Raw genomic sequence first — 22,430 nt, forward strand, 5'->3', positions numbered from 1 at the left:
GTGTGTCTGCGTGTGTGTGTGTGTGTGTGTGTGTGGCAGCTGACACACTGAGTGTGTGAGTGAGCAGAGAAGCAGCTGCTGTGCTCAGGTACATTAAAATGCAATTAAACGGGCATCATTAGAGCGGCTGTCTTATGGGGGCAGCTCCCTCACCGGGGCCTCACCTCTCCACGCACTCAAGACGAGCCACTTCGTCAAGAAAAATGCCTCTCTCAACAGGCCCATATAACTAACAGATGAATGTTGAGAGAAAGAGAGAGAGAGAGAGAGAGAGAGAGAGAGAGAGAGAGAGAGAGAATGAAGAACAGCCACTCGTTTCGTGAACATAAGTGAAAGCTGGTTCATTATGAATTACGGCTCACGGTATGACTTTTGAAAAATAACCTTTCCAATAACTTAACATTTAAAAATATAATATTTATATAATATTATTATATACTGGAATTAATATAGTTACCTAATTACTTGTTTGTCATTTTGTGATTGAACTTATTGTGACACATTCTTTCATTTACAATAAAATAAATTAAAATAAAACAAAATACTTACGAAGCTGAAATAAATACATTTGTCCACACAATTAAATTAAATACAGTGGTCCAGTGAGCGTAACTGCCATATATCCATTAATAGAACTTCATACAAATCTTTTTTTCAGCTTCAAAGGGTTCGTTTTTATATAACATCTGCCTTGCCCCCAAGTGGCGCACCCGTTTAAGGCACTGTCTTGGATCTCAGCTGTGCCACAGTTGCCGACTGCGGCTGGGGATCTAGGAGAACGTGCGTTCCCTCGGGATGGGTGTGTGGGTGTGCCAGTGTTCCATTCCCTCTCACTGTTTGTAGTGACTCTTTTGGTAACGCACCCATGTAGTTGTGGCTATCGCCATACAGATAGTGTTCTTCTCCAGGAGCGTTTTGTGGTTTGGCAGTGATAAACAGCACACAGTATGAAAAAAAATGCGTGATTGGCCTCATACGTGTCGGCAGAAGCACATGCTAGCCTGACATCCCTAGACTGAAGTGCCTGCTATATGAGATGCAGAATAAAAAATTAGTCATATCCAATTCTGGGTTAACAGTGCCAAACTGAGAAACAAAACCTTTATAACCAATTAAACAAACAAATATATAAATAAACAAATAAACATTGTCATCATCAGAAAGAAGTAGACATTAACATTGCATTTTTAGTACCCCTACGTTTCACTGATGTGTTGTAGAACCGATGCATCTAACTGAAATTTTGCTTCCAGATTTTGACGAAAATGAATACATCACATTAATGTTTACATATAACTGTCATACTGCCATCATGCCAAGAATAAAAATACAACACAGATAAGTACTGTAACTCATATGTAGATGTAACATTGAACAGAACTACACACATTGCCCCTCAGTCCTGATGCAGAGGTAAAGCCGACTGGATGTTCTTGATGCTTTGAAATGCATAACCATAACCATTCAGCCTAACCATTACTTGTCACCAGATTATGATCCTTAAATGACGGCATGTGCGCTCTGAATTTGTATAACATCACTAGGGTATCTGCAAAGAAATGAATCCATCCTCAAAAACAGAAAAAAGATGATCTGAAAATGGTCTCCATCCTGACAGCTAACAGGGCCTTCTAGACTTCCTTTCATTCTCTCTACCCTTGGGTGACTCCCCCATGTCCTAATAGACTCTTTCACTTAAAATGAAACATGATAAAAATTCATTAGGCATTTAATGAAGCAGAACAGACAAAGTCCTGTCGGAGAGTTTGAGCTGTCAATGTCGATGCTGCCTAGTAATGTGTTAGCCAGGAGTGAGAGGTTACCTACTGATAAAGACAGACCTCAAAATGTGCATGATACTCTGTCACATATGGATAAGATAGAGAAGAAAACTGTCCATGGTATTATCAATAGCTGCAGGCAACATAGTCAATAGCACAATATGCTATCATTTTATGAGTGCACCCAGAGGCTTGGCCCATTCTGACCTGAAGGTAATTAGGTGTAACGTCTAATGCATTTCACAAAGGTGAGTGTTTAATCCTGTGTCACAGTTAATGATGTCCGATGAGGATCAGGGTTTTTTTTTTTTTTTCCTTTTCTGTATGATCTCATTCTAACAAATATAGGCTTTCCAAAAGTAATAACTACCATAGATAAGCCATATCGATATTTTGTCAAGGTTAGATGTAAGAACAAATGTTTGAGCGACTACACCAATGGCCTGTTATTGAGGTAGGTGACTACAAGTGCATCTGTGAGTTTAATTTCATATGTTAAAAATTTGACATATTTAATTCTAGTCATCAGAAGTTAGGCAAGGAGAATGAATAATGTTGAATCTGCATTTCTGTACTGGGTTCCCTCAAAGAGCTTTTGATAACCTCCATACACCTCAACTGAGAGGAACAAAAATACTCTCAGTGAAAACGCAGTTTCTCATTACAAATGGTATAGACTGCAACAACCCTTGCTCAAATCCCTTAAGCCATCCACAAGCAATATCTGATGTGATATGATTTCTAAAACCAGAAAGTGGGGAGGGAGAGAGAAAAAGAGAGAGAGAAAGAGAGGGGGGGGGGCAATAGAATGAGAATTTATTTTTTTGGCACATTACACTGCTGTTATTTGGAGGGTATTAACCTTATATGTGTTTCTAAAACTGGGATCAGTAAAGTCCCGGCTATAAAGATAAGGCTCAAAAACAAATGTTGAGTACTCTGATTTTAGTTCACTCTGCTCTCACTAAAGACATGTCAAGCATACATCCATGACTTGTGGGCAACTGGTCTAAAATGGTCTTAAACTTGAAGACATTGCTGTTCCCCGCCCGCAAATATCAACTTTTTTAAGTGAGATTCAGCACGAGATCCCTCCCACAGACAGGCTGGCAAACTCTAGGCATCCTATGTGGTACCTGAAGGATTAATTAGCAATTAGGCATGTGGTATTGAACATCTCTTTGGCTGGCTCTCCCTCTGCACATGTACAAACTGCTGGGCTTGGCAGCACATAGTCACAGATGTGCCATGGACTCGGTTCTCTAAATAAGACCAATTTTCTCTCCGCCTTTCATTTTTTTTGCCCTATTTTTCTTTTCTTTTTTAATCCAGACGAAGTGCATTTCTCTGGTGGACCTTGTTGTTTTTTAAGTGCTTGTACTTCAAATACGCATTAGCATTGTTTATTAAGATGGTTAGGGGAAATTGCTGAGGGGATTAGGATGTCCCAAGATAAACTCACTCTCTCTATCAGTGCCTCCATCAAGAGTGCATCTTCTGGCATGGTACAGAGGAGAACAAGCTCTTTGTCTTGCTCATAATACCCACCTCCCCGCCATCCCTTCCTAAAATGCATCGAGAAACAGGAGAGCCAAGAAAGCAGCAAAACAAAAACCTGAATTATCTTCCTGTTAGTTCAACTGGAAGACAAATTATTTCCTATTGGTTAAACACGTCCCGAGGAATCAGACAGGAGCACATGCGCCCATAACGCTTGCCTTGCTAACAATGTTGACCTGTAAAATAGTTTTGGGTGTTATCCTAGCCACTCAACTGCTGCGGCAAGATGAGTATTCATGTAACATCTATGTATTGGTCTAAGAATGCTTGATTGACTATAGCTTACAAGCTGTCCTCTTAAACCATTCTGCTGTCTCCTTGTCTTCCTCTGAACCCCTGCCTGGAGCATATGAGTCACTGATACAATGTAATCAGCTGTTGCAGGCACCATGTGGTTTCTATGGGAACTGTAAAGACAGGCACATTATATCACGACAATCAGACATTCGAGAAACAGTGGGGGAGGAGTTAGTGCTTCACATGTTACGATGGTTTCTTTAAAAATACCATTACATACCAAAGATCACAGATGATACACTAAACTGTTCTTTTTCCTGACTGTATGAACACCTTTGTAGTTAAACAGCTCACTGGAGACACTTGTGGTCCTCATGCATGTCTTGTGAGTCACCCATGTCATGTAAGCACTATGCATGACAGGTTATTGTTGAGTGTGGCATGTGAGGGAATTGCACAAGGGCAATCAGCTAGACATTACTACTCATCAGGCATAGAAACGCAGTCTACAGATGTCTGTAATCACTCCACGTTTGGAGATGGATCATGGACTCGGTACACGAGGCCAGGAAAAATAAATGAGAAATGAGTCCAAAATCCATAATTTTCCTTTTTTCTCCTTCAGCACCTTTTGTGTGCACAAGTCAACAATGAAATTAACAGATCGCACACTTGAAAAAAGAAAGCGGAGGCTATTTTTTTGAGGTGCACGAGAATTCACACATTCTTATTCTGTCTCACACTTTTCACACACATTAAGATTGAATTGATGGACTTGCATCAGGAACTTTGTAGGCCACCCTCATTTCACTACTCCTAACTAGTTAGGTGTGTATACCCCTACACATGTCCTAAATGTGGGAGAGAGTTCTCACAGGTGTATGATTGCTAGTTTTGGATCACTGTTTGTAAAGCATTAAACTCAGTGTAAAGGTTTTCCTTGATATAGAGAGTGTAAACATATATAGGCATTTTCTGTCCCTGGACAAGAGTCTAAATGCTTCTTCGTCATGTGGGATTAAATGTTTGAATGGATCTTGCCTGGGGAAAGCTTGCTGGACCAAAGGGAGAGTCAGTGAGCCTCATCCCTCCAGAGACTCACAGAGCCAACTTGCTGCCACAAGAGTCTGCAAAGCCTGAAGTTGCGATCAAAACTCACCACTCCTGATCAGTCCCAACAGCTTCCTGTCAGAAAACAAATACTACTTGCTATTTAAGTAGTCACTGTTGATTCCATAAAAGAGAAGAAAGTAGCTAGCAAGTTGCCACTTCTTGAGGAGCTGTGGGAAATGCAGCTTGGCAAACAACATCAAGTGAGAACTTTCCCTCCCACACACACACACACACACACACACACACACACACAAACACACTGAAAAGCCAGACCAGCCAAAACATGAACCTTTTATCCAACTACAATTTGTTTTCATGGACTTCTTATTTAAAAATATCATATGCTTTATTTCCCATTCATTTTTATTTAGCATTTTAGTCCATTCATTTTTAGTCCATTCAAAGTCTGCCAAGTAACAATATAAACTTTGTATCATGTATTACATGTGTTTGACCAGAATATGCAGAGTCTACGGGCAGAGAGAAATGCTGTTTTCAGGTTGTGGGTCTATAACCCTTTTACTCCACTCAAAATATTGGAGATACTAATGAACCTTCCATCTTCAGATGATGTTTTGTTGAATTTACCTCATGCCTTTGCCAATATACAAAGATAAGTTAATTAGATAAATACTCATTACAAATGACAGTCTTATAGATTTTTTTTCACCTCTGCAGGCTTTGAAACTCCCAGAGCAGTAAAGAAATATTGTCCTCACAACTTCAAGACTTCTAAATTCTATATGTGATCCATCATGCACACACACGTCCACACACACAGGTCAAGGTAGAGTATACCTGGTGTCTGTATATCCAGCAATAGATTTACGGATGCACTTAAGCATCTAATTATCAAATCCCTTTGGATTTTAAGGCTTTAAAGGACATACTTGTTTAAACAATTCAAGAGCCGAATTATACCTTGTATTTGTGAAAGCTAATTTGCTTTTAAGTAACTATAAGTGCCTCATGGGAGACAACTGTCCTTACTTACAATATAGGCTAGTCAGTACCAATTAATATAGATTGTTTTCAGGGGGAAAAACAGAAAAGGTATCCGGTTTTCTCTTTATTAGCTCTTTTATGATCTGAAGTCAACTATGCTGCTATAAATTAAGAGAGACTTTGATAAGGGTGTAATAGTAAGCAGAAAATCCCTTTCCCATCCATTTGTTCAGCGTGCATTTTAACACAAGAAGATATGCCCCAGTTAACAAAACCCTCAAGTAAGAAAGGCAGAGAGGAGAAAAGAAATACTACATCAATTTACAGAAAAAAAATGCAGTCTGGAGGAGAAAAATCTGCCCCTGACCCATGCAAAAGGACTTTTTCTATAGATGCTCCTAACCACCTGTGCTTTCAATGCCTTCCTAATATTTAGGTCATTTGTTCCTGCTTGCAAGCCACTGTAAATATGTTCTCTCTCCTCTGCAACACAATATAACGCGATTTAGGACTGCTGCTCTCAGACTTTGCTTTGATCTGCTCTATTTGACATTCAGAATACCAAACACTGTCCGACACATTTTAAAATCATAAACCCTTCACAATAGAATTGTTCTCTCTGAACATTTGCAAGACTAGTCGAATCGTTATTGTTATTTCACTAACACAAGCACTTTTTTCAGATGGCCATCAATTAGTTCAGTAACTCCTACATACACACATACTTAGAGGAATGTGGAGTACTAAAATATATATATATATATATGTGTGTGTGTGTGTGTGTGTGTGTATATATATATATATATATACACACATACATAGCCCTCTAGGACTAAAACTTCACCAGGTAAAATAAATGAATCTTTTATAATTATCAAACGTGAGTTCATGGGTAAGTTTATGGCTGTTTAGTACAGGTAATTACCCCAAATAATGGACACAACAAAAAAAGTGTCTTCAGTGGACTCTAAGATGACTTTTAAGACAGTGGACTTTTAAGACAGATGCAACACCATTATTGCACAAGAAATTCCATCATTTAGTGTTTCATCAGTAGCATGTTCAGTTCAGGCTGAGATCGTGGGATGAATAATGAGTGTTTTTTTTCCACCAATCAGTAGGCCACTACCTGTATCTTTTACCACTTTAATCACAAATGTTCATTTTTTTAAGCATATTGAGGGATTTAAGGACTGCAGTCCAGCCAGAATATTCCTCTCAGTGGGGTTATCAATTGATTGTCCTCAGTTGGTTTACTCATATATACCTTGAAAATCTCTCTTCCTTAAAACTGCATGCCAACATTACCTTAGCAAGCACTCCTTGTAAACATCAACAAATTGAAAGATTTCTACCACTGAAACACCTGCAAAACATGCCCCCATGGATATCCCTTCCTTTTAAGTTATTGCAATTACTTCTTCTGACCATAGTTACAATGGGAGACATAGTAACAATGGGAGACTAGGCATGTCAAGCACTGCGGTGAGCATAATGTTAATTGTTTAATTAATGGATGAATCCCATCACTGTGGTAGCACCTTCTTTCAATGTACTACATATCTTTCATTTCCTCAAGTGTTCCTATTATTTTAGCAGGGTTGTTTAGCATACCACGTGATGTGTATTGACATTTCTGAAAAGGCAAAGCCACAGACAATCACCTTGACCTTTTTTGTTTTTCTCCATGACCACTCTTTTCATCTTTTTGTTAAAGGCTTTTACAGTCGAATGCTGTGACACATTTCACTGGGTTACCCTGCTAACTCTGCTCTCCACGTTTCCCAGTGGAGCACCCTGTCAGAGAGCACTTATCATCATTCTCTCCCAGGTCAACAGCTCCATGTCTACATCAGAAATGTTCACCTTATACTGCCTCTATTGTCCCAGAGCACAGTTCACCCCCATGCCCCACCTTCAGAAGGCTGCCAGTCAAAACAGAACCAGATTTCTGTTTCTAAAGCATTTGACACAGAATGAGCCTGGGCAAGTGTGATGTTTGAACCAGCACTAAAGTGTTGCCTCTTTTTACTGTGGTTATGCCAGAGCATGGGATGATACCAGAGAGACTTTTCAAGAGAATCTAAACCGGGTCATGATTTTACAGAGCAATAGATTTGATCACTCTGTAAAACTTCCACCGATTCATTGTGACATATTATGTAAATATTGGTCAGATTCTCAAACATTTGGAATTGTATGACACAAAAAGTATGTTACTGTAATAATGTCTTCTGCAGCAAAGCTTGTCTGGATTATCAGCTTTGACTGGTCCACAGGCTTGGCTATGTGTCAGGTGTGTGTGAGAGTTTTTGCACTTAGCTTTTGACCAGGTCACTGAATCAGATGGATTCAGTCTCCATCTGAATCATTTATTGGGGATACAATTACATTACAATCATCTGACAAACAAAATACTCCAGGAGTGCCTCTAATTCAAGGACTTCATTAACCTTTACCTGTTCTCCTTTGAGAAAGAATCAGTGACGCACATTTATTCAAAAAGCGATTTGTATGCAGGTGTGCATCTGAGGTGATCTTTATTTTGACGACCTTTCTTTTTAAGTGTTGGAAATTTCCAAGATGCTTCCTCTAAAGCTTTTGAACTGTATGTTTAAATTAAGAGAGTGGCGTGAGCTGTGCATCACAAGTACCACCTATGGTCATACAAAATACAGACAGGGATAAAGTACAGAGGAACATGGGGATAAAATATCAGCTGGCATAAGTATACTAATCATCACTAGCCCAAACATCCTAACACACTGGTAAAAAATATACACATTGATAAATAGCACAGCACCTCTTAATTCATGGCTAATTGACTTGAATTAAGCACTTCAGAAATTGTCCCTTATTTTGAAGCTTGACCTAACCCAAATTCAGAGGAAAGGAGGCCAGATGTAGAGGCAGTGGAATTGTATAGTCTATCGCTTTGTGCACTCAGCCTCGGCCAAATTACATGGCAGAGGACGCACTAAGATGAGTGCATAGCTTAATTACATGGTAGCTGACAGTTCAGCTCTATTCAGCCAGCTACATTCTGCAACTGTCTCTTTGGTGGTTAATTTAGGATTCTAGAATCCAGGAGGGGAAGTGGTACAAATTAGAGAGCGCAACTGTACTTTCACAATAAGCTGCACACTTTATTCGAATGGCGTTCAGTCTTCTCTAAAAGCCATCGAGAGTTAGGAACGGTTGAGGTACTTTTCTTAAGGCTACAGTAGATTAGTATTCATAACAGTTTGTGGCACTGTGTCATTGATAAAACTGAAGTTGACACTTTACACAATCTGTAACTTAAATGTTAGATGAGCTGGCTGAGAATCTATTGTTCCGGCTGTACGTGGAATACATGAAGTAGCTGTTTACTTTTGGGATCCTTTTTCAGTGTTCACCACTATATTGTTTGATAGTGGTGTCAAATTTATTGAGCAATTACTTTGGCAAACCTGACCTTGAGGCCAGAAAACGGAGAAGTTTTGTTGTTATTACAAGGAGGGAAAAAAAGAAAAAACAAAGAGGAACAGTTTGCTGCCAAATGCTTTGTCATCACTTCTGACAGCTTGTCCTTCTGGATTCAAGTCCAGTTGGAAAATCATTGTTGATGTCTCAATATCTCTCCCTACAGCCCTTAAAGAGTGGCTGCATATGGGTTTATATATATTCATAGCACTGTTCCCGAGGGCCACTTTTTGACAGGAGAGCCTTTTACATGTTATCTGTGAGTGTTGCAAACGGTCCACTGAATCCTCATTGATGTTCAAAGGTCTTAAAACATTACAGAATGATCACAGTTTCAAAGTGTGCTCGGATACCCCTAACCCCTACCCCTTCTCTATACACTCTCTCATGCTCAGGAAAATAAATGTAAAAACAGAGTGTGAGTAGTGTTTAAGTCTTGTATGAATGAAGTATGATGTTAAGATGTTAATTTGTTTTGCGAGCTTATTTGCAGACCTCTGGTCTAACCGGGTTATTTATTAATGCTGTGTCTTAGAACACACATGTATAGCACAAAGCCTAAGACAAAACTAGCGCTAACTACACAAGTCAATTAAATATATAATTAATGTTGGTTTGATATAATTCAGGCTGTCTTGCATAATAAATAAAAACTGAACTGGATTTTTTTTTTTTTTTTTAAAGAAAATTATTCGAGCACATTGAGAGAACAAGCAGCAATATCCAAAAGAGAGTCTGTTGATTAAGAGAAAGGGGTGAGAAGTGATGAATCCTCCAGGGTAGAGAAGGCTTACCCTGCCCGTATGCACCAGTGCACAGAAAAGAAATTTTATGAGTAAAGTTATTCAGATTCTTTACAGTTGCACCTTTTAGCATTAATTGAAAATGCTAAAATAAGCCCATATCTCAAGGGAGCTGTAGACAGGTCGTAGGGAAGGGGAATGATGTTAAGACTGATGAATGTCTGAATGCATCAGTAATAGGTTCATTATATACTGCAACTGGAAAACTGGGTGATCTGTGAAAGCCACAAAGTATTGTATGTCAGTCTGAAAAAAATACTAAAACTGTTGACCTTTTCCAACACAGCTACGTAACATGACAGGTAGCAACACGTAAGTTGTAAGTACCTGTGAGTTTATGATGTGAGTAATGTACAAGGGTGGCTTCGCTCCATTTGCTGAAATTAAAACCCAGCCAACTGGTGAAAGAAAAGGAGGCTGATTCATCAAGATTGCAAGTAATTGCAGTGTAAAGTGTAAATGTGATAACTGTCAAGAAAATGGTGGTGGTGGTGGTGGTGTGTGGGTGTGTGTGTGTGTGGGGGGGGGGGGGGGGGGGGGGGGGGGGGGCTTTTATTCATTACTAATTACATTATTAAATGAATGATGTCAAAGGGTGGGGGTCCCCTCATTGAACTGTCACATGGTGAATTGCCAAGCAAGGCCTGGTTCTTGAAGTGGGATATTAAGACAGCAATTAATCGACATCCACATATAGCAACATCCCCAGGGAAGGGCTGTCCAAACATATTAGTGTCAGTTCTGAGAGTTCGGCTATCCCCCATTCTGAATAGCTGTCATGCTGCAGCTGTCATCCGCTGTTCGCACTCCATGTTGCAGCAAGAGTTAATAACACACCATAGGAACAAGTGCTATATGCAAGAGGCTCTTTCAGTATATATGAAAAAATCTAATGAAGCTGCCATTGGGGTGTGGTGCCATTTAGGGCCATAACAACAATATTCACTCCTCCTTTGGAAGACTTTCCTTGCAAGAGCACGGGGATTCCAGTGGTGTCAAATGTTATCAATATTTCAAACCAGTAACAAAGAAAGGCTGATGAATCTTTAATGCAACCTTGGACAGTATCAAAGTCAGCAGCAGGGGCTTTGCCTAGATCTATGTTATGTATGTTTTGGAATGCTGCTCCAAAGATGCAAACACTGAAAACAGTGCATTGATTTACTGTTCTGGAAGTCAATGACGTTCCAAGTCATCAACAGTCTTTTATAGTTTATGAATGCGGAATTAAAAGCTTACAAAAACAGGCAGCAGTACACACTGCACTGGTCCAGAGTGACATATAACAAAAACATCACATACTACCAGTTATACTATAATAAAAGCAGCATAATTTTAAAAATAAATATTAAAATAAAAAATATGATGACTCATTTAGTCAGTAGCTTTTACTACATCTGTGATATCATGCAACCCCAACAATACATCCCACCATTGTATCTTAAAAATATGAAAAATAGGCTGATGTTGTTATTAATATTGACCAAGACATTTTGCAAAAGTTCAATTTTTTTAATCTCAATACACTGTATTGAAATGCATATCACAGTAACCATCTTCTCAGCTGCACCCTCTCAGCTGCATCTCTGGAATATAGCTATAGCTGCATTCAATCTCAATTTTCCAAAAGTAGAATCTCAGAGAGCATTTTTGTCATGGTCACTGGTTTTCTGCTCTGCTGAATGCAATATTCGTGCATATTACTACAAATACTTCAGTAAGAAAGTTTTTTCAACTATTTACATGTGTAGTACTCAAGCTCAGTCTGGTAACTGTTGTGTTGAGACATGTTAAATAACTTTTTTTTCTTTTTAATTAAAACTAAACAGCGCTTAAGTGGGGTGTGCTGGTCATAAACAACTAGATAGTGCTGGAGTAATGGTTTTGGTGGAGAAGATATTAATGTGATGCAAAGCGCAGATTATCAACAACTATGCACAGTACTTATTACCAAGTAGGTACACAATTACTCCACAGGAGCAAGAGCACAGTACCACTTTCAGATTGCTAACATTTCTACAATGCTTTTAAAATGCATTGAATACTCCCACCATTATCCTCTGTGAAAGAAGATATATTGCAATGTTTGCAATGTTTGACTCACAGGACGAGGCTGCATAATTAAAAGTAGATTCCTGCCGACATGTTCATTAGTGCAAGGTTTTGCTCTCTCCAGGATCGAAAGGGAGAGAAGACACTTCCTCTGACTCCAGGAAAAAGTGAAAGGCCTGCTGGAAAGCCAGTGAAGCACTTTGACAAAGTCAGCAGACTGAGGTAGTGAGACTCCTTTGAAGATCTTCTTTTTTTCTTTTTCTTTCTTTCTTTTTTTTTTTTAATTTCCTCTTTTCCTTTTATCTGACTTGCATATTGGCAGGCACATGAACTGGCACTCTGAAGCTGATTACTAAAGACTAGTTCAGTACATTTTTTTTCTTTTCTTTTCTTTTTTTATTAAACTGAGAGAGGCATTGTTTGGGATCCATTTCATAGCGGTTTGCAAATCCAGACAGCTTTACTGACGTATGGGGCGCTTAGACACAAGGAGGGAATGAGTGAAGTACGGTGTGGTGGGTGCTTCTCACATGCTAAGCCACTGTGCCAGTTGAGAAAACAGTAACCTTTCTATGCCCACTGTGGTACTGCTCAGTGAGAGATCTAAAGGAATTGCCTGAAAAAAGCCTGGTTATTTGCCCACAAGAGCTGGCAAACTGAAGAAGATATCTCCTAGAGAGATAGAGAGAGTTCACAACAAAGCTGAGCTTCAGAACGCCTATGTATAAATCACTACGTTTGGATTCCTTGCATCATATAAAACACATGAACTTTAAATGTCCCCAAGACAAGGTATAGTTTCCTTCTAAGTTCTTTTTTCTGTCCCATTTTCAAACCCCTAAGTATATCTGTGTAGAAGTTCGGCTTCAAAGACGTCGTTGTCAGCTTGAAAGCCTTCAGGAGTTAATTTTCACTAAACTTTGGCCTTCTCTTTTTTGCTTTGCATGAAAAAAAACATATCCATGTTACAATACAGAAACTGTAGTACATGAAGTGATATGCCAAGTGATTACCATAAATTTAAAAACACCATGTTATACATTGTACTGCCTACCATAATATGTCCATTCATTGATGCAAGAGTCCATTGGAAAACACTGTGTATTTTCTTTTTTTAATCTAAAAGCTCATGTGACTCTTTCCAAAGTGTCTGTTTTGCATTTATAATTTCTAAGAACATAAGAAGAAGAATCCACTGTATTCATGGAAGCCCTGAGAAGTTCTGCTCTAGAGAGCTGGAGAAGTCAAACCGCAACACAGAGATCGATAAGAGTCAAGAGAACTGCATTATCTGCTCATTTCACGACCTGGCATCAACTGAGACAGAACAAGTTCCTTATAAGACCCAGTGCCCCACTGCAGGTCAAGCATATTAAAGTAACCATAAATGTATGCATCCATGACAAGATTTTATGGTTGTTGTTAAAATCTTGACAGATTGTTTGAATAAGTCTGGACTTTTGCCTCAGTCTGCTTAACTTGTTAATCTTGCAAACACAAACAAACAATAAACTTTGCGCTCGAGTCTAAGAACATTTTCTAAACTGTCTGCGTTTTGATTTTGGCTGTGTAGTTGTACCACCTTTTGTTTTCACCTCAGAGAATTTCATGCATGGTTTATTACACATTCTTCATTTATCTGAGTCAATTTCAGCTAAAAAAAAAAAAAAAGGAAAAAGAAAAAAAGAATGAGGATTTCTATGATGTGAATTTATTCACTAACACTGAACACTGAGCATATTTTTGTAATCAATCAAGTTAATTAGTATTTGATATATTGTGTTTTCAGATGACTTAAGCTTAATTGTGCTGACACCACAAAGGTAATAAAAGCTTAATCCTGCTTCTTACAATGCAAAATGTCTGTAATCTGTACCATATAGATTGAGTATATTTATGAATATATCTGGTGGATAAAAGAACAGTTCTTGAGAAGGGGTGGTCTTGCTTATTTAAGGTACCCTGCATAGGAAGAGGCTGCTTTAAAAATCACTGTAGCACAGTGCACTAGCCTGAATCCCAAAGGCACTGTCTTAGATTCCAGTGGAAAAGGTTTTCACTCAATACCCCAAGCCCCTAGTTCCAAAGCATAGTTCCCCCAGTGAGGAGAATATGCCACTTCACTCAGTGTCCCAGCCCCCATCGCAACTCACTCAGGATGCTTTTGCCATGTAGCATTCAATTACATCCTCCAACATTAACTGGGAGACTCAAGTGTCCTGGAGCTTCAAGATGAGAGAGATACAAAGCTAACGTCTGCTTTGCGCTAACATTCCCCTTAATGGAAAGGCAAAGCCTAGAGGTGAAAGGCAAACAATGTCAAAGCTTAGCCTTTCCTTATCCTTACAACTGTGTATGTTGGGGCACAGGAAAGATGTGATCTTTACAGAAACATGTCTGACAATACAATTAGACTGTTTAAAATCTGTTCAAGTTGACTTTATCTGAATGTCACAGATCATTTGATTGATAAAATGTGCCTCTCTCTCTCTCTCTCTCTCTCTCTCTCTCTCTCTCTCTCTCTCTCTCTCTTTCTCTCTCTTTCTCTCTGTTGAGTGGGAGACTGGTGTTGCACATGGCATTCTGAGTTTTCGCAGCAGTGTATGCTTTGTGGCTTTAACTATATTGGGCAAAAACGACTTCAGTGTTATGTCAAATTTGTGCAATGTTGGAAATGCCCTCCGCACCACGTCGTGGGATTCAGTTTCTGATATTAGTCTGCTGCTTGGTCAAGCCAAACCACGGTTCATGGAGAAAAACAACTGTGAAGAGGGCTAACAAAATGACAGGAGCCTTTCATTGATCTCCTCATGGGTAATTTGACACGGATGGCAGTTTGTGGTAACCCAGAGGTGCGGTCACAGAATCATGTCTGGCCATTTTATACATTAAGCGGGAGCTGAGCTGTCATTCGTGAGATTTGAACATTTGTCTTCCTCCTTGGATGTCAGGAAAACCATCTCCACTGTCTGAGAGGTATTGTACTCTAAAATATACTCCCCAAATTGGCCCAGATTCCTGCAATCAATAATAAATCATTGCTTATTTTGCCCAAAACACTCCATAGCTTTGCTGAATCAAATCAAGTTTTGACTAAACTTTCTTCTCGACAAGTTAGAAAAATGAAGAGGAAATTACATAAGGCAGAACTGTACATTCAGTCATAATAATTGGTTTGACAAATTAGACTCTTGACAGAAAACTCTTTAATTATTTGGGCAATTACTGCTGAACCTCATCTGAAACACTTGTTATTTATTTTATTACATTTTAACACGATATGATAATGAGCAACGCACGGACAAACAAACAAACAAACAAAACATGTCAAGCAATGAGAAATTATTTTGTGCTGCATGATGTAAATTTACTATAATGAACACAAATAAACAACATAATTATGTAAAACATTCTGCATGAGTTTAGAAACACTGTGTTTCTCTTCTGTGTTCTTCATAAGCAAAAGTGTTTGGAGTTGAAGCCTCTCAGTCTTGCATTCACACACACACACACACACACACACATACACATGCGCACACATACACACAGGCCTCTCTTAGTCACAGATTATGTATGATCACCTAAAAGGGCACTGGACACTTGTTATTTTGTCTTGTTCTACCGTCTTTGATTGCTAATGACAATAATTTCAGCTCCAGAATCCATCTTTGCTGTTTATGACTCTTGAACTTTAGGCAACTGGACACTTGACTTTTAATAGCTCATCTGCCCTTTCACTGAATAACTCATTTATTTAAAGAAACAGGATCTCAGTTTGGCAAGATACTTCATTTATCAGGTAAAACTACACATCATTTTAACATTACTAAATACGTGAGTCACACTGACAAACGTTATGTTTTTGATTTATTTAAAAAAAAGAAAAGAAAAGAAAGAGAAAATCAGAATCAGAATATCATATACAAAGTGTTCATCCGCTCCCAGCTTTAAGGCAGAAAAAAAAAACCTTTGAGGCTTACAGTCTGTTTTTCAAATGCATTGCATGTATTTACACATTATGTAATACACATACATGTACCTCCAGCCTCATCAAAAGAAAGACCACGGTGAATATGAAGATTTCAATTCTGAGCAGTTTTAGCCCCTTTCAGCAAAACCGAGGAGATTTTCGCTTTACATTATCCTCATTACTGAAGCACCTAGAGCACAATTAATGTCAAAAAAGAGACTCTTAGATTTCAAGATGACCTAAAATATTGATATGTGTGATATTTCTAGGCTCACAACATTGCTTCACATGTCAAAATCTACAAGATATCATTCTCTGAATATCATTGCCTCTACGAAACAATCAGAGCTATCAGCATCTTTCACTGGTGCGAGTAGTTGCAATTTGTGGCCAAGTGGTGAAAACCACCCATGTGCTAGCATAGTGAAAAACTCCCCTGACTTAAGTCTCTGCAGAACTTGCTTTAAGTTTGCTTGCTGTTGAAGACTGCTATGATCATCCAAATGACTTTCATTTTTGACTATCAGTTGTATCAAATGACTATCAAACGACTATCAGCTGCATCTAAACCATTCAGCTTGATCTGCAACAGTGTCAGGGTTGCCATATTTGATTTCATCCAGTCCACTAATGCTAACATATCTCTCGTTATGACATAGAGCTCTCATTCCCATCCATTTTGGGGCTGCAGTTTTCAAAACACATCAGCAGCAAACAAAACTCAACTGAGATGAATTCATCAACCAACCAAATGTTCGACTCTTTCATTGCCTTTGATGTACAATCTTACCAGATATAGTTATTTCATAGTGCACATCAAACCAGCAACCATCAAATAAATGAAAATGTAATATAAATAAAAATTAATGATTAATAGAATTAAATGACTAAATGAATAAATAATTAAGTGTGAAAATCAAGAAACAAATCAATTACTTACTTAAAAAATAACTCTAAATGTAATATTTACTGAAGTCGAAGCCACAAATTCTCCTCTCTGATTAAGTCTCTTTTCTGATGTTGTTGTTGTTGTTGTTGTTTTCTTGTTTTTGTTTTTTTTTTTTTCTTTTCAGATATCTTCCCGGGCAGGACGGATAACAAACACAGCACACAGCTGAAATCAATAACACTCCTTTGTGTTGTCTCAACCTGACCAACTGTTTTTTGGGTTTTTGTTTTTTTTTTCATCTTGATTACCAGTCCTCACAATATTACATGGCTAAACCTCTCTCAAGATAAATGTGTGTTAAATGAGGTCTGATGAACAAAACAAATTGTATCAGTCCCCACTTCAGCAATAACTTCTTTTCCCTAGAACAACAGCCAACAAAAGATTTCTTGGATGACAGTTAGCACTGTATTGTCCCTAAGACAAAAAAAAAAAAGGGGTGTTACGTAAAATATTAGCAAGGATATGAAACACCATGCAGTAACCATTTCTGATCATCTGGTACTGCAGTAGGGGGAGAAAAACACCAAACACTTAAATCTCATACTGGGTGAGAAAACTGACAGACAAGATTGCCTCTGTGTTTTTACCACCCACATAAAAGCCCGTTTGGCGCTGATAACATAATTGCTCACCACACACCCTCACCCACACGCAAACAGACACACAATGCAAGAGAGAGAGAGAGAGAGAGAGAGAGAGAGAGAGACAACATTGATGAGTTTCCAAAGCTGGGGACTCAACTGGATTATATGAGCCTATTGCTGGGACTCCTTTTTTCTCTCGACTTCAGTGGAAAAATAAGTGAAATGTGGGGGGGGGGTGGGGGGGGGGGGATGAGAGGGGAAAACAATCGGCCATCATTGCAACAGGGATATCATCCAAACCCCTCAATCAAAGCCTGAGAATGGAGAGGCACCAGGTATCACTTCGCATTTTTATTTTGCACTCACAAACAGATATATTATTGACACGGAGCCCACCAAATCTATCCCAAAAACACACTGTCAACATTATGCATCATCAAGAATAGAGTCAAGAAAAGCTGACTTTTAAACAAAACAACAATCATTCTTGTGCAAAATAGCCATAGTTTATGTATCTGACCATATCGCTTATTTTTTAGTCGTTTGTTTGATAGTTGGGTATTGGGCGGGAGGGAGTCAGATGACAGTAACAATAAGATAAGGGAGAAATCCTCATACATCAAAGTGTATGGGTACATGAAGACAGAATGTAGTCAAGGGTGAGACTGTAAATGTTATAAACTTGTTGGCTTACCCGAGTTCCTCTTGGAGATATACTTCAGATTGATGCAGGTAGTAGAACTGATAAGAAGAAACAACAGGGCAGGGAGCTTCATCTTTCAGAAATGTAAGGCTGTGGGGAAGAGAGAGACAGAGAGAGAGAGAGAGAGAGAGAGAGAGAAGCACAATGAATGGAGTGAGTCACATGATCTTGCCTGATCTCTTTTTAACACTCTGAAATATCCAGTGCACCAAGAGAGTAGCTCAACTCTTTCTATTAAATAAATTGCATGATATCAAGCTCAGGACTGACTTTTTTTTTCATCATCTTGAAGATATATGATCCATTTTCATCCATCATGTGAGACAACAATATGATAACAGCTGAATCAAGAACATTTTGATTGATGCTGCAGGGCATTGTCAATATACAGCCAAAGTGAATTTGGCCTTACATATTTTTCAGGGTTAAGATAATATTAAGATTCCACTGCATTACACGCTTTGATCTTTTACCCTTGCAGCATTTTGCAAATGCTATAAAAAGTCAACATTTCAGTCCTAATCAATGTTAAACCATTAACATACTACATGAGAAATACTCATTTGATGAAGGTAACCTATCAGTAAACTTTAATGTTCCTTTAAACCTGTGACAAATGATCTTTCGTACTTTGTACATTCCTGAGGCACATTTCTACATTTCTACATGAAAAACTTTTCAGCTGGAGAGCACTGTTCAGAACACAAAATAAACCACCAATGTCGCGTATATGCAACAATTTATAAATCTTTCCATATTTGCAATAAATAAAAAAATAAAATAGAAAAAAAAAAATAGAGCAGTATGGTGGATGGTTTGTGCATTTATTCATTTGAAGGGATAGTTGGTGAAAAGGCGGATAAACTAAGAGTGAGCTAAGAGATTACCACCTTCACATATGTGCAACATAATCCAAGACACACAGTGGAACAGAATGACAGGATTTATTCTGCAGATTTTAGGTGCTTTACGTCTGTCATCAAATGACTAACAATTGGCTGCTATAAACAGAGCATGCTTAAATGGCAATAAACATCCATGCATTTTGGCATTAAAAATTTTGTACGAGTAATTGTTCTTTTAGTGGTTTGTCCATATAGATGGGATTTTGTCGCTAATTTTAAGCCTAAAATGTCTGTTTAGGATCAGTATGTTTATATCCACTGTGCAGTGGACATGTGTTGCGATCAACCACAAAGACTTACCTACATGAATGAAGAACTCGTCTGCCTATGGCTCTCTAACTTTTCAGCTGAATTTATTCATGAATACGTTCATATTTGATATTAAAATGCAATACACATTTTAGACCAGGCTATATTAAAGCCCATCACAATCATCTCCTCAGTTGATAAAATTAATTAGGATTATCCAAAATGAGAAGGAAAAAGAATTGCCCATCACTGCAACAGGGATACAGGTTTGAGATAACCGTATTCTCTAAAGTGTAGTAGTAAAAAAAATAAGAGCAGGGTCAACAAACAATAACGTTAATAATTTCACAATCTGTCAGGTGCTCTGGACTGGCTGCTTAACACATTCTCTCATTCTTGGCTATCATATCTTTTCTCATGTGTCCTATCTCAACCAGTGTGAGGTTCATTTAACTTTCCTGGGGTAAAACTCTCCGCTCTCTAAGCCATTAGTGCTTTCCAGACAGGTTGTGCAATTCTACTGAATCTCCAACGGTTGCCTGACAGGACTGCCTGTAGCCACGGAAGCAGGAGGCATCTCTCAGCTGCTTCCGCAAATAATGGAGGGGGGTATAGAAGAGTAAGTATTACTGGCCTGTCAAAAGTAAGGACACAGCTCTCCAACATTATTAAAAGCAAACAATGCGTGCTTTGTCTCCAGCTATATTTGATATTTGCTCTTTATTCATTACTGTCCCTATAGATGGCAAGGATGTGTAAACAATTTTTGATTTAAAAAAAAAAAACTGACAAACTGGAAGATGAGGAGAACTTTTAAAACCAACCTGACAGGATGCTCTCCAAGAAATAAGTAGGGTATATGCAAACATTTTTCTACGCTGATGTTCTGTGTTGATGGGTTTATGTGAATGTTGACGTTTCCATGTCAACAATCATGACTACCGTACATTACACCATACCAAATTTGTGATTGCTCAAAGTACATGTGAGCAGAGTTTCTGCAAAGAGTAAAATTTAAGAAAACACAAACTCAGTCAAAAAAAAAAAAAAAAAACAAGCACAAGAATTCACATGAAAATTGACGCAAAACATTTTCATAAAACACTGAGAGGAAAAGGATCTCATTTAAAATGCATGAGGTGGATGAAAAAAAGAGCCCAACTCAACACAGAAAGCCCTGACTCACTGCTACTCAAGCACTACTGCTCAGCAGGCATACCAGTCCCGTCCACCACAAAACCAATGATGAACTTAGTAATCAGCATTCAGTAAAACTCCTCTGTGTACTTCTATCCTGTTAAACCACACACTCATGAGAAAAGTTACAGATACTGCTACAAAGCTGCATAATATAAATCTTTGACACCTATCCAGATCTTCAAGACCCAACCGTAAATAAAGTAATTATAGACTCAGTATGCCATTATCATGCTCCTGTGTAGCTCCAAGTTATTCACAAGTATTCGGAAAGCTACAGTGGTGTAACAGATGAAATATACCTCTCTTGTTATTGCATTGTAAATGTGTAATTTTTTTTTCTTTGCTCCACAGAATGCATCAGTAATGAAAAAGAAAAAAAATGTGTGTGTTTTGGTGGCCTGGCTGAATAGACAGAAGGCAACATGTGAGTGGACTTTCATACTTACACTATTTTCTCAAGGTATACAGGGACGAAAACTATACCATCTCTCGTTGACACCGTAAAGCTCTTAAGATCAGCAGTGTCCGCTGAGAGCGTGCAGACAGCCATAGAAACATAACCCGTTCCATCCCATGGCCTCAGAGTGAGCAGCTGTGTACTTACTAAGAGGCAGGAGAAAACAGCCATTAGGCCTCAAATCTTATTCCCCTTTAAAACCCTGGTAGCAGTGAATCTTAAGGGAGGGCACGGAGGTAAGATCAGACTTAAGACTGCAAAAACATTTGTCCGGAACATACTCTCACATGGACGGACCAGTGAATTCAACATACACAATTTCACAGGCCAGTGATTCCTTTCTCCATGAAAAGTGTGAACTTTTTGTCTGTTTTTTTTTTTTTTCCTATATTAATCTCCCTCTCTTTTATATGGAAAGCGAATTCCTCTCATTTTTTGGGCAGTCTGAAAGAGCATTGTTTGAGCCTGGGACTGAGCCTGTGAGGGTGACCTCTGCACAGAGGATTCTTGCTGTACTCTCAATTAGAATTATGGGTTAGGCTCCATTACTGCTACAGTACACAGAGAACAGATTAAATGATTAGCGCAGAGCGTGTCTCAAAGGTGAATTACAGTAAAAGATGAGTTTATTAAGACTTGGTAATTAACATAAACCGCAGAATAATTTAAAGATTTAGGTGACTATGAAAGTGCTCTGAATGAAGCAGAATAGGACTTCCAATACTTTCCTAAAATGGACATCATCAGGCTAAAGAACCACAGGGAGACCCTAAACGATCTAGCTTGACCTCTCTTGGGGAAAGGCACAATATGTAGCCAAGGGCAGGAAAAGATGAAAAGAATTCATCGTGGTCGTTGTTCCATCTGGGACAAAGACACTCAAATTAGCAGATCAGTCACAACAGACAACATATTCATTCTCATATCTTAAAAACTCTTTCATTTCATTTGTCCTCTATTTGCACTTCTGGCTTTTCTAAGTTCAAAACAGAGATTTCCTCAAAAACAGCACTCTGAAATTGCATAACAATTTGTGTCTTCTTCCTGAATGACCTCACCAACACTACTGTAGTCTTATTCCATTAACCAACTAGCTGATACTTTATAAAATTGCACTTTGGCCTTCGTTTTAAAAGGCAGAGCAGGCATGCAAATGTTGTCACAGGAAAGGGGCAAACATAAATCACTGAGACTGAAGCATGGGTTTTGTCTCGGGCATAGCTTCATTTTCCTGCTTCAGATATGAGTTACATCAAAGCAAACAGAGCAAGTGCTGCCAGTGACAGGGGCCAGCATGAATGAGAGCACCACTATGAATGCAAAACGACTCCCCAGCCTCCTCATGAGAGGTCCATGAGAGGTGAATTCATGAAGAGGGAGAGAGAGACAAAGGTTCGGGGGGGATTAGAGAGAGAGAGAAAGAAAGAGAAATAGAGAGAGAGAGAGAGAGAGAG

General features: G+C 38.6%; 1 protein-coding gene across 1 annotated transcript in view; it reads right to left on the reverse strand.

Annotated features, from left to right (window-relative positions):
• The window catches only part of il1rapl2 (interleukin 1 receptor accessory protein-like 2), a 166,619-nt gene extending 148,381 nt beyond the window's left edge, over positions 1 to 18,238 (reverse strand). The window contains exon 1 of the mRNA XM_030766535.1: positions 18,157 to 18,238. Within this exon, the coding sequence (XP_030622395.1) occupies positions 18,157 to 18,238 (82 nt within the window). The remainder of the gene's footprint in view (positions 1 to 18,156) is intronic.
• Between the last annotated feature and the right edge of the window lie 4,192 nt (positions 18,239 to 22,430).

This window comes from Chanos chanos, chromosome 2 (genome assembly GCF_902362185.1).
Source record: "Chanos chanos chromosome 2, fChaCha1.1, whole genome shotgun sequence".
Lineage (NCBI taxonomy): Eukaryota > Metazoa > Chordata > Actinopteri > Gonorynchiformes > Chanidae > Chanos > Chanos chanos.